Source organism: Brassica napus, chromosome C8 (genome assembly GCF_020379485.1).
Source record: "Brassica napus cultivar Da-Ae chromosome C8, Da-Ae, whole genome shotgun sequence".
Lineage (NCBI taxonomy): Eukaryota > Viridiplantae > Streptophyta > Magnoliopsida > Brassicales > Brassicaceae > Brassica > Brassica napus.
Window position 1 is genome coordinate 7,853,564 of NC_063451.1, and position 12,177 is coordinate 7,865,740.

Sequence of the window (12,177 nt, forward strand, 5' to 3'; positions counted from 1 at the left end):
TGTGTTTCAGATAAGTAGATTCCCAGATAAGTCCTACACGTTTTAATTCAACACTAGTTGTACTAGTTTTTCTAGTTGTACTAATTTTTGTTTTTTGGCAAGTTGATGCCAGTTTTACTTGTTCTAGTAAAACACCTGTAAATGCAACCTGTTCAACCACCAAATCAATTACTCACATACAAGTTTGGATTTAGGTTTTAAAACACACACACATACAAGTTTTAGGTTTTAAAATACACACATACAAGTTTGGATTTAGGTTTTAAAACAAACGCATACAGGTTCCAAAAACAACAACATAGTTTATGCCCTTCGCCAAATCAGTTTGGCGTAAAAGGAGACCTCAACAAATGAGAACGCTTGGGCACCCTCTTTGGCATCTCATCAACTCCAACCGAAGCTGCCTCCTCTAAAGAATCATCAACTCCAACCTCAACTTCCTTCTCCAAAGCATCATCATCATCTAAAACCTCATTTGTCTTGTCCGCAGCAGTTTTTTCCGTAGCAGCCTTCTCAAATCTCTCTGCAGTGCCTGCCATAATTTGAAGTGTAGATTGCTCATCTCCATCATCATCAAATCTCTCGTCAGTATCTACATTGAACAAAAATACATCCTGACTTAGATCATCATCATTAAAAATATAACTTGAACTTATATGTTATCATGACTTACCTTGCATCAACTTCTCAGCCTCAGCCTCGATCTGTTTCTCACCATCCTTCTCAGCCTCAGCCTCATCACCATCCTTCTCAGCCTCTGCCTCATCACCATCCTTGTCACCATTGTCCTCGCCCTCCTTATCAGCCTCATAATCATCCAAGCCATGCTTCTCAGCCTCTTCATCACCCTCCTTATCACCATGCTTCTCAGCCTCTTCATCACCCTCCTTATCACCATGCATCTCAGCCTCTTCATCACCATCCTTATCTCTTCTTCTTCCTCCTGAAGCATATCCGGTTTCAGCTTCACCAAACTGGAATGACCAACTTTCTCTCTGAATCTTGTCTTGTTCCAACTCCTTTACTCTTACTGCTAGAAGACGAATTGTTTCGTCTCTCAATGCAAATCCATCGTCCATTCTTTTGTTCAACTTCAACTCTAATTCTCTTAAACTCTCACGACCTGCCTCGCCCCCTGCCTCGCCTCCTGCCTCGCCTCCTGCCTCGCCCCCTGCCTCGCCTCCTGCCTCGCCTCTTGCTTGCTCTTGTTGCTCTTGGGTTCTCACATCCATCGCGAATAGATAAGGCCAGAAAATTTTACTCCCTGGTTCTAGTAGGATCTATGTCTGGCGTATCCGAATCATCTATCAGCTCCAAGTCTTCATAAGTCCCTTCATCCATTATTTCATACAAAAGGTCTGCTTCATATCCTTGTGGTTCCAAAATACTGATAATCTCCTGAAATATGACCAACAACAAATTACACATTTAATTAACTATGAACTTGAAGAAAATGACATAAACAACACTTAAAAACAATTATAAGCTTTTACCTTTGTGTTTCCTAGCGTCCGATAAATCATGTCACGTGGAAATTCTGTTGTTCCAGTCCTCTTGAACTTCCATTTGCACATTCTTGGACAACCATCAAAACAGTTTGGAACAGGCTCTCTGAATCTTTCTCTAAGGACAGGGATACATTCAAATGCTAATATCTGCAGATCATTTCACACAATCACATTAGTTATATTATAACAAATATGCTTATAAAAAATACAATTCATATACCTCCAAAGGGTTGATAAACCCAGGAAATACCCATTGTGCCTTCTCTGGGATCCCATCACGAAACTGATCCCTCACATGAAAAATCTCCTTCATGCAATCATCAAATGTGTAACGGCCCCATGGAAATTCGGTGCAAAACTCCAGATCTTCTGCTGCTTGGAGAATGAAATACTCAATGAAGTATCCTCCTTTTAACCTTCCTCTTATAAAACTCTAGCCAGAAAGTAAAGAACCGCCATCCTCAGACGATCGCCACTACCATCAAACTTCATCTTCTGAAGTTTCTCTAAGACATCCGCTTCTGTCACTTGCAGACCCTTTTCCTTCCCATCCTTTGTCTTCTTCACCTTAAAATGCTTTCTCGCAAACTTCATGCTCCCTATGCTCGGATAGTTTTCTGGATATGAGTGGCAGTATAAACAAGAGAGGAGGCTATGTTCCCTGATAGAGTATCTAATTGGAACACCGTTTACCCCAAACCAAGCTTGTCGACCCTTTCCTGTATGCATAGTACGAAGTAGCAACATCCACAATCCCATCACTTTTCTTATTGGGGTACAATCCATGTGGAATATATGCTTGAACTGAGGATGATCCTGAAACCAACTCTTCTCTGAGGCCTCAAACTTTTCAATCGTTTTCAGAAAATCGTGTTGATGGCACCTTAAGGAGAGCTTGCAACACTTTCCATAGTCGCTCGGTTTGAAGAAAAAACCAGCAGGTCTATCAGCTTCTACGGTCATATCATCCCTATCAACCTGAAAAACACAAACAAAATACACTGAATAAATAACTAAGTTGTACAACACAAAATCACTTAGTTGTACCAGTTACACTAATTAAATTAAAAATAATATTACTAGTTCTACCAGCAAGCCTAGTTATACAACGACAACACCATCTCATTAAATAGTTATACAAAATACTTCTCTAGTTATACCAGTCAGACTACGTATAAGAAGCGTAGTTGTACCAGTTATATTACTTATAAAAAAAGTGGTTTTACTAGTTATCATGAATCTGTTTACAACATATTATTACCAGTTGCACCATTTTCACTCTTTTAGTTGTACTAGTAATTCAATACTTAGTTGTATTAGTTAGACTAATTATAAATTTCATAGTTATACCAGTTATATTAGTTATAAGAAGTGTGGTTGTACTAGTTATACTAGTTCCATTGATTCTGTTTTACAACATATTATTACCAGTTGAACTAGTTTCATTCTTTTAGTTGTACTAGTTATTCAATACTCAGGTGTATTAGTTAAACTAATTATACTTTTGATAGTTGTACCAGTTATATTATTTATAAGAAGTGTGGTTGTACTAGTTATACTACTTCCATTGATTCTGTTTACAACATATTATTACCAGTTGAACTAGTTTTATTCTTTTAGTTGTACTAGTTACACTACTTATATAATTACTACATATTTCTTAGTTTAACCCTATCATAAATAATTCTAAAACCATTTTAAATTGACTTGTTTACCGTTCTTGGCGCGTCATTATCAACGGCAACCTCGGGTGCGTTTGAATCTCTGTTGTTAGATCCAATCTCCTCACCGTTCTGCTCGTCTACACGATGTGAAGGACTCTTTGTGGAAGAGCCTGAGGTTACTCGAGGTTGTTGTGGATTCTCGGCCTCACTCGCTGCATGAGTTGGTGTTGGCAATTTTTGTGGCTGACTCGGAATCACTGGGTGTGGTGTACCCTCGCTATCGCCCTGAGAAGGCAATTCTGCTGCTGGTGTGGGGGAATGAACGCCTTGATGTTCCGGTGGAGATGCTGCGGTTTCTCTCACACGGTTCCGAGCCCTCTTAGTTGGATTCGACGAGGACCCACCGTCCAGACCACGGTCTCGCTTCCTCTTCTTCTTTGTGGTCTCACTCCTCTTCGCCGCATCTCTCTTTTTCTTAACGGCGGCTCTCCTTTTCGCTGCCGCTTCTTTTCTTTTCACGCCGGCGTTCTTCTTCTTCTCCGACACTCCCGCTTTTTCTTTCTTCTGGGCGAGCCGAGTTTTTGGCGACATTGCACACACGAAATTGGAGATGGGAACTGTTGTTTTGAGATGATTGTGCTTGAATATGAGTTTGATTAGAGATGGGAGTTTGAAATCGTGGTGGTTATGGGAGAGAGAGTTTGAAATCCGTTTGAAATCGTGAGTGGGGAAAGATGAAATTGGGAATTTAGGGTTTCGAAGTTGGGTCGGGTCGGGTTAATGGGTTTCGGTGGTTGGATCTGTAAATAAGTTGATATTTCTTGGTTACTTAGTCTTTTTCCCCTATTTTCGATTTTTTTTTTAATTTTTAATTAAAAATAGAAGAGGTCTATTCTAGATTTTTTTGACCCCCTTTGTCCCATTCCAGCATTTGATCGAGAAGTTAGCAACAAAAATTCTGTGTCAAAGTTTTGAAAGTTTTTCAAAACCATTAATATAGGAAACATATTTACCATGCTCCCCAACAGCTGTGTTGCTCTACAAAAATCAGAAAAGTTTAAAAAGTTGACCATGCTGCGTTAGTTTAAAAAGTTGCACAAACCAACTACCGTACTTAAAAAAAATTGTTATAAAGCATCAGTGCGTCGTTTTAAATCATACACACGTTTACCAAATTTCTTTGTGATTTACTTTAGGTAAAACCACTTATAAGGTATGCTCTGTTTCAGCACTAACTAACCTCCAGAATATATAATCACCATCACTTTTGTAAGCCAGCAGCAGCGGGGGAGACAATATGATCTACCAAATTCTGACGAGATTGGTGGTCGTTTAGTTGGTGACTTCTCAGAAAATTCAGCTGCTAAAGATATTGTAGTAGAGTTTAAATCATCAAAGTTTCAGATTTGAAACTTAAATTTATGGTTCGGCATGTTCTGCTTAATCTTTGCCGCCAAGTGTGTGCACATCTTCTCAGTTATTTTGCAGGTTTTAATTTGAAATTTTTTTTGGTTTGTTTTTACATTGTTATCACTTACTGCTGAATGCAAATATGTTTATTAAAATTGATTCCAGAATGTCAGGAGCCGCCTTTCAATGAGGACATGCTGAGGTTGCAGATCGAGAACTTTTATTATACTCTTGAGGATATTCTGTCTGAAGAGATCAAGTCGAAAGAGAGTGTGACTTGGTCTGTGCATAGACCAAACACTATCTTCGGCTTCTCTCCGTATAGCTTGATGAACATTGTGGGGACTCTCTGCGTCTAGGCAGCCATCTGCAAGCACGAAGGGTCTAAATTGGTTTTTCCGGGAGAAAGAAGGCGTGGGAAGGTTTCACGACGGCGTCAGACGCTGATCTGATCGCTGAGAAGCAGATTTTGGCTGCGGTTGATCCTTACGCCAAGAATGAAGCATTTAACTGTAGCAACGCTGATGTTTCCACTTGAAAACATCTGGGGAAGATTATTGCTGAGCAGTTTGGGATCGAGGAGTATGGATTCAAGGAAGGGAAGAATGTGGGGTTGGTGGAGATGATGAAAGGGAAAGAGAGGGTTTAGAAGGAGATGGTGAAGGTCAGTTGCAGGAGAAGAAGCTTAATGAGGTTGGTGTGTGGTGGTTTGCTGATGTTGTGCTTGGTGTTGAAGGAATGATTGATAGTATGAACAAGAGCAAAGAGTATGGATTTCTTGGTTTCAGGAACTCCAACAACTCTTTTATCTCTTGGATTGATAAGTACAAGGCTTTCAAGATTGTGCCTTGATTCATCTTCTACATAACATACGCTTTGATGTTACTCTGTTTCTTTGTTTCATTTCTATGTTTCTATCAAAATCTCAGTTCTTTGTTGGTTTCTATGTTTAAGACTAAGTAACCAAGGCGTGGGACAAAATGGCAAAGCCAAAAAGCAAAGGGGGGCTCGGATTTAAGGATGTTACCACTTTCAATGACGCCCTCTTAGCAAAGATTGGCTGGCGGATCCTGAAGAACCCTACGTGTCTCCTGGCTCGGTGCCTTTTGGGGAAATACTGCCAATCTGAAACCTTCCTAAAGTGTCAAGCACCTTCCTCCTCCTCACATGGCTGGAGAGGCGTACTCATGGGAAGAGACCTTCTCAAGAACCAACTGGGATGGATGGTAGGATCGGGGGAAAGCATAGAGATATGGTCAGAGCCATGGCTCTCACATTGTGAACAAGTAAGACCGTTTGGGCCGGCTCCGGAACACCTCCAACATCTCAAAGTCTCTGACCTATTCCTCCCTGGAAGCACTGGTTGGGATGTTGAGAAACTTGAACAGGTGCTCCCTTTCCACAAAGAACAAATTTAAAGATCAGACCTAGTAGGTTAGGGAAATCTGATGAGTTAGTCTGGTTAAAGAACCCCTCTGGAGAATTTTCCACACGTTCTGGATACTTAGCTGCAACGGAAACAGAGGCCAACTCAACTCCTTCAACTCCTACAACGCCAGTGGATACAGTCAAGTGGCTCACGTCTGTATGGAACATCAAAACAACGGAAAAGATTAAAATCTTTCTATGGAAATCCCTACATGGAGCTCTACCAGTAGGAGAACAATTCGCTATCAGAAACATACCGATATCTACTCTCTGTAAGCGTTGCAATACAGAAGAATCAGTCGCGCACCTTCTTTTCCACTGCCAGTTTGCGGTACAAGTCTGGGAGTTGGCTCCACTTGCAGGCCATTTCTACCCACAAGACGCCGCTACGACCATTGAGGGTTGGGAAAAGGCTAGGATGTTACCCTCCCTCCCACCAGTGGGGATTGGACCTGGAACCCTTGCAGCCTAGATCGTTTGGTCCCTGTGGAAAGCAAGAAATTTGGTCATGTTTGAAAAACGACTCCTAACTCCCAAAGAGACAATCTTGAAGGCGATTACAGAAGAGAAAGAATGGATAAGGGCGCAACCGTGCCCATCCCCAAAACCGATGATCCCGGTGATCAGAGTCGAACCAAATCCTAATACTGCTGGACTCATGTCTATCTACACCGATGCGGCATGGAATCCATCAACGGGTGAAGCAAGGCTTGGTTGGATCATTGATGATCGGATCTCGAAAACGCAGCACTCAGCGAGCCTGACTTCGGTCTCCTCGCCCCTCATGGCGGAAACCTTGGCGGTAATAACTGCCATAAACTTTGCCCTCTCTCACGGCCTCGATGCAGTCTCAATACTCTCTGACTCTCAAATCCTCATGAATACGATCAAGAAGAGGGAGAACAAGCTTGAGATCTTCGGTGTGCTTCGAGATATCTACTCTCTGCTTCCTTCATTTAAGTCAATCTCTTTTTCATTTATTAATCGTACGGCTAATGTTTGGGCCGATAATGTTGCTAAACAAGCCCTATGGGCTCTAAACAATGTTTAAGTTTAATAAAAGTCTCAGGTTTTACAAAAAAAAAAAAGACTAAGTAACCAAGAAACTTAAAACTGTGAACTAGTAGGTGTGGAAATAGACTAGAAAATGTTCATATCGACATTGTAATCATTAAGAACATAATTGCATAAAACATGGCTGCGGTGTATAATTGAAAATTTTGGGACTAATTAGAATTCAAATCTGCACATTTGAAAATTTTGAGAGTCAAAACAAATACTTACATAAATACAAGGATCAAATGCGCAAATTCATGATTTTTATTGCAGATGCGATCGAGCTTTTATCCATGGCGATACCAAGCTCAAACCACCGCAGCTTCACCTAGATGATGAACAAGAGTTCGTGGATGTGAGCTGAGCAAGGCGAGGAGTCAACTTGGGCGGCAGACTCGTGGTGGAGGATTGCGACGAGCTCGAACCACCATAGCTTCATCGAGCTCATTAAAATCCAAGGTGTGTCTCACCATCGGTCGAGGAGCTGGCTCGTTTCGTCTCTGGCGACTCTCTCGTCTTCTCCGATGGTTTTATCATTGTCGAGTTCGTCTCATTAATCAACTGGCAGCTGATTCGCATATAACTTCTATCAACCAACAACAAAGTTTGGATCTTGATTTGTGGGTTTATCAATTACATATCAGAATTCAACGGAAAGTTTGAAAATGAGAAAATTGGAAAAGGTAGATTTGAATTTCGAAAGTAAAGTTGGAGAGAAAATATATGGAAATTTTCGAAAAATAAGAAACTGATTTATTCATTTATTTTTTAAATTGTTTTTAAAATTCTTATAGTAGGAAAGTGACAGCTTAGTTAAAGGAGTTATAATTAGAAGATATTGTAGTTGAGTTTTATTTGAGGGTATGTAGGATACTGCAAAAGGAGAAAGTGTGCCTCTCCAGCAACAAGTGTCCCTATGTGCAATTTGTAAGTCATAATGTGTCCTAAAGAATAAAAAAATCTTGAAATTGCATATGAAATGCAATTTATGCTTAAATGATTTAATCGACGGCTTAACAGTTTATGCTTGGCCGGACATTCTTACTTATACATGTTCTTATGCTAAATCCGACTGCATTTGCAATTTGTATTAAGTTCCATGTACCAACCAGTATATTTAAATTTGATCGTACAAAAATTCTGATTTTTAAAGATTATGACAAGAACAGAAGCTTGTCCTAACGAGTAAAAGTTATTCAACCTAAAGCAATTACACTGCCTGAATTAACAAGGCGGATCAACCCGACTGGCATGCGCTTGTTTTCGCGCTCGTCTTAATTTCAAGTCATCAAGATGATTCTGTTGAACATAAGAAGCGAAACCCCATAGAGCGATCAGCATTGCCAAAACCTTAATGCCGCTCATCTTATCACGGAACACAGCCAAAGCAGCAAGTGGAGTCACAGCTAGAGAAAGCGTACTAATAACGTTTGAGAAGAGCGACGACACCAGAAATATCAAACCCACCACTCCTACAGAACACACTTGCCACGTAACCGCTGTCCCGACCAGAGTCAGTACATAAGAAGCTTGACCTTTATGATACCCATCCATTTCTCCATGCAGCGTTCTCCATTCCCCGCTTGCGAAAAGCCCGATAACAGAGACACAAGTCGCCACTAAAGAAGTGTAGATTTGCATCTCGAGAACTACTGAGAAAGTCTCCTTCTGCAGAACCTTCTCGAATGAGAACTGCATAAGGGAGAGGAGTAGAGAGTAGAGAGCTGATGCAGCGAGTGTACACACAAACCCAACGATATACTTCGACCTGGAGACACCAGACGGAGCGTCTGCATTATCGTTGAGGGCAATCAACGTAGCAGAGAAAGAGAGAAGAACCACTGAATTGAGAATCAAAGAAGTGAACTTCTGAGCATTGATGAAATAAGAGAAGACCGCACTAAACGCTAACTGAGTAGCGCAAATGAGCGAATAAGTCGATGCAGAGAGGTAGAGAAGTCCAACAGAGTACAACATGTTGTCTCCAGCGACGATGACACCAAGCAGAACGTAAATCAAGACCATGGTTTTGAGTGAACAAGAAGAAGACTCTGAAGAAGAAGGAAGAAGCAAAAGCTGGATATAGATGATTGGAAAAGCAGCGGTTTGAACAAGAGTTTCCATCCATTTGCTGTTTCCACCTTCGTTGTAGTAAAACCTACCTAGAATGACTGAAGCAGCTTAGCCACCAATGAGGAAGAAGATGTTGATGGATACAAGAGCCCACCATTGCCAGCTTTTGAGCTTCAAGAGTGGAGATGGAATACCTACCACACTCTTCCTTCACCAAGATTGCTTCTTGATTACACGTAACACACACATAAATTAACAAGAAACTCGCTGTTTAGTTCGCATCAACCCTATCTCTAAACCTTCAACATAAACATCCGTATCTTCAAAATTTCAAAATTTTCGTTAACAAAAACCTTCAACATAAGCATATTCGACATAATATAAACAATTCACTATCTGGGTGTGTCAGACTTACCTGACATAGAATTTCGTCTGAAAGCAGCGACTATACAGAGATTGAGAAAAGGTTTATTAACCAAACTGAGATTTCTATGTGCGTCTTCTGGGGGATTGATGATCGGCCACCAAAGATTCGTGAACTACAAACGCTGCTTTAGTTGGTGAGAAGAAGCGAAGATTCGACAGATTTTTTGGAGTCTTAACTTGTTATTGTTGGACCAATTTGTTAAGCCCAACGGCTGTAATAAAAATTGGCAAATGATGAAAAGAAATGGGTCTGCGGGTGTAACCAAAAGAAGCCTTTAATGACTTTAATGAAGGATTTAGAAACATCCCGCATCGGTTATATGAGGCAGAAACGACCAGTATATATAAGTGTACACACTTACACAAGATTGAACGCTCAGAGGAAGAGAGCGGGTGTGGCGCCGCCGTCGGCTGGCTTGGCTTTGATCTTGATGGAGGGTTTTTGGTCCTATAAAAACCGGAGGGGGGATGACAGATTCCACCAATGCACTTGATGCTTGGTTGGTTACGTTGTCTCTCTGGCTAGAACATTATTTTATTGGTTGTTCTATTTCGGTTCGGTTACCAAAACCACTTCAAGTTTGATTAATAAAATTGCCGTTCGTTATCAAAAAAAAAAACTAAACCAACAGATGTTAAGACTAATCCGGAAGATCCCGGAGCCAAAAGCCGGACAACTTCGAAAGCTTTAAAACCGAACCCAAACTAAGAACTAGAAAAGTAACAACCTTCACAAGTAGGGCCGAGCAAAATATCCATAAATTTTGATTTAATTTGTTATCCATTCCGACTCGAACCAAAAAATCTGGATATCCGTAACTCTACGAAGCAAAGCAAATACTAATATGCAATATTCGTAAAATGAAGCAAATCACAAATACTAATTTTCTTAGGAACAAATATCCGATCCGATTCGTTATATATATACATATATTTAAAGAACTATATATATAAGTTATATAAATATTATATTTTATATAAGTTTTACAATATTTTTATTTACTAAAGCTATTATATTAGTTATTTTAAATTTTAAAAGTGAAAAAGAATATTTTTGAAATAGTATATTATTATTTTTAGGTTATTTATTTATTTATTTATTTATTTATTTTTAATTTATTTTTACAGATGAAATCGGATATCCGGTCAAAAATAAAATTTTCCGGATATTCGGGACACCAAATATCCAGGTGGATATGGATCGAATCAAATCAGATAATTAATTATTCAATATGAAACGAATCAGATCACAATTACCACACAAAAAAACCAGATATCCGATTCGTGTTCATCTCTATTCACAAATGCTCAAATCCGTCTTGAAGAATTATCAAATCCACCATAAGAGCTAAAACCAGACAACCACATTCATGAACAACCAAAGCCGGAAGTTGGTACCAAGACTCCACTTTCCATGTTTATACTAATAACTTTTACTCTCACTTTTAATGAAAGATAAAAGACACTTATACCCCTAGGGTTAACTAATCTACACTTAGGGTTTAAAGTTGAGGGGTGGGTAGGGTTTTTGGAATATAAAATTTAGGATTCTAATAAATATATAAATAAATAATTAAAACAATATAAAAAATCTTTAAAAAATAGTTTGAAACATAACTTTCGATTTTCAAAAATAAATTTAAAAAAAAAAAAAATTTGAAAAAAACAAATTCAAGAAAAGAAAATTATAAAAAGTTCGAATTTGAAAAAGTTTAATTCGAAAACATAAAAAATATAATTTTATTTTTTATTTTTATTTTATTTAAATAATGATTTATTATATATATAGATAACAAAAGTGTAAGAGTCGTTTCCCACTTAATGAAGAAGGTGTTTTTGAAAATGTCAATTTAGTAATGGTAAAAAATGAAAAATGGTACTATGAAAATGGTAAACATAAAATTTCACCAAAACTCTGGAATGAAGACAAACTCCTTAGTCAAACCAGAAACTTTCTCAAAGAACCAGAATAGAGGCACATAGATACGCTTCAAACAATGAAGATGCCCATTGAAAAAAAGATGAGACACAACCCAAGTTGTGAATAACAAGACTCCATATCGTACAAGAGAGGAATAGGGCTCAAACGCCATGACCACCAGCCAAACAAAAACAAGACAACGGGACCAAGACTTACTCCGAAGCAATATAGACAACAGATTTAAGACACATATAAAACACCGATACACAAGAAATGACTAATCAAAAGATTCATCTATTCAAGGTTGTCGTGATAAATCCAAACGAGGTGAAGGATTTTTAAGACAAACTAAGCCTGAAGAAACATCATAAGCTACCAAGGGAAGAGATAGGAGAGTGAAGGACGCGACCGATAGACCACCATTGACAGACCTGAGACCCGCTTCCCCAGAACCGAGGGAAGAAGTAACAACCCACATCATTACCGGCTTAGTCTTGCACCGCGTACCAGACAACAGATTCGGTTTTGGTGAAGCTTCATTAGCAAGACAAGGGGTAAAGAAGAAATCAAATCACATCTACTAGATATCCCAAGCCTCCGAGAACCGCAGCTTGGCGGTTAAACCTAAATGACGACACACCACACCCTTCTCCCGTCCCCAATGAGAATCACCGGATGTCCGTAGAAGGTA

The 12,177-nt window shown here is 39.4% G+C and overlaps 3 protein-coding genes and 1 pseudogene across 6 annotated transcripts; 2 read left to right on the forward strand and 2 right to left on the reverse strand.

Annotated features, from left to right (window-relative positions):
- Positions 1–149: 149 nt before the first annotated feature.
- On the reverse strand, positions 150–2,478 carry LOC106436300 (high mobility group nucleosome-binding domain-containing protein 5-like). Its single transcript, XM_048766176.1, has 4 exons — positions 1,729–2,478; positions 1,494–1,655; positions 674–1,398; positions 150–592 (listed from the first exon to the last, which is right to left on the reverse strand). The coding sequence occupies exons 3-4, from the start codon at positions 1,230–1,232 to the stop codon at positions 321–323; spliced, it is 831 nt and encodes a 276-aa protein (XP_048622133.1). The 5' UTR covers positions 1,233–1,398; positions 1,494–1,655; positions 1,729–2,478; the 3' UTR covers positions 150–320.
- Positions 2,479–2,697: 219 nt separating this feature from the next.
- LOC125591635 lies at positions 2,698–5,982 on the forward strand (annotated as a pseudogene).
- Positions 5,983–6,518: 536 nt separating this feature from the next.
- LOC125591831 lies at positions 6,519–7,061 on the forward strand. The gene has a single exon (XM_048766698.1). It carries the CDS (start codon positions 6,519–6,521, stop codon positions 7,059–7,061), a length of 543 nt encoding a protein of 180 aa, XP_048622655.1.
- A 70-nt stretch (positions 7,062–7,131) lies between these two features.
- LOC125591636 (probable purine permease 11) lies at positions 7,132–9,847 on the reverse strand. Of its 4 annotated transcripts, none has more exons than XM_048766181.1 (2): positions 9,555–9,847; positions 7,132–9,361 (listed from the first exon to the last, which is right to left on the reverse strand). In XM_048766181.1, the coding sequence occupies exon 2, from the start codon at positions 9,188–9,190 to the stop codon at positions 8,291–8,293; it is 900 nt and encodes a 299-aa protein (XP_048622138.1). In that variant the 5' UTR covers positions 9,191–9,361; positions 9,555–9,847; the 3' UTR covers positions 7,132–8,290. The 4 variants fall into 4 exon arrangements, with proteins under 4 accessions (XP_048622138.1, XP_048622137.1, XP_048622136.1 ...); XM_048766180.1 differs by having other exon boundaries at positions 7,132–9,364; XM_048766179.1 differs by having other exon boundaries at positions 7,132–9,438; positions 9,555–9,846.
- Between the last annotated feature and the right edge of the window lie 2,330 nt (positions 9,848–12,177).

Bases quoted from the DNA above. Each gene is read 5' to 3' on its own strand.
- LOC106436300 (XM_048766176.1), bottom strand. From the start codon at position 1,232: ATGGATGTGAGAACCCAAGAGCAACAAGAGCAAGCAAGAGGCGAGGCA. The intron at 593-673 runs GTAAGTCATGAT...TGTTCAATGTAG, and splicing joins GGCTGAGAAGTTGATGCAAG to ATACTGACGAGAGATTTGAT.
- LOC125591831 (XM_048766698.1), top strand. From the start codon at position 6,519: ATGTTTGAAAAACGACTCCTAACTCCCAAAGAGACAATCTTGAAGGCG.
- LOC125591636 (XM_048766181.1), bottom strand. From the start codon at position 9,190: ATGGAAACTCTTGTTCAAACCGCTGCTTTTCCAATCATCTATATCCAG.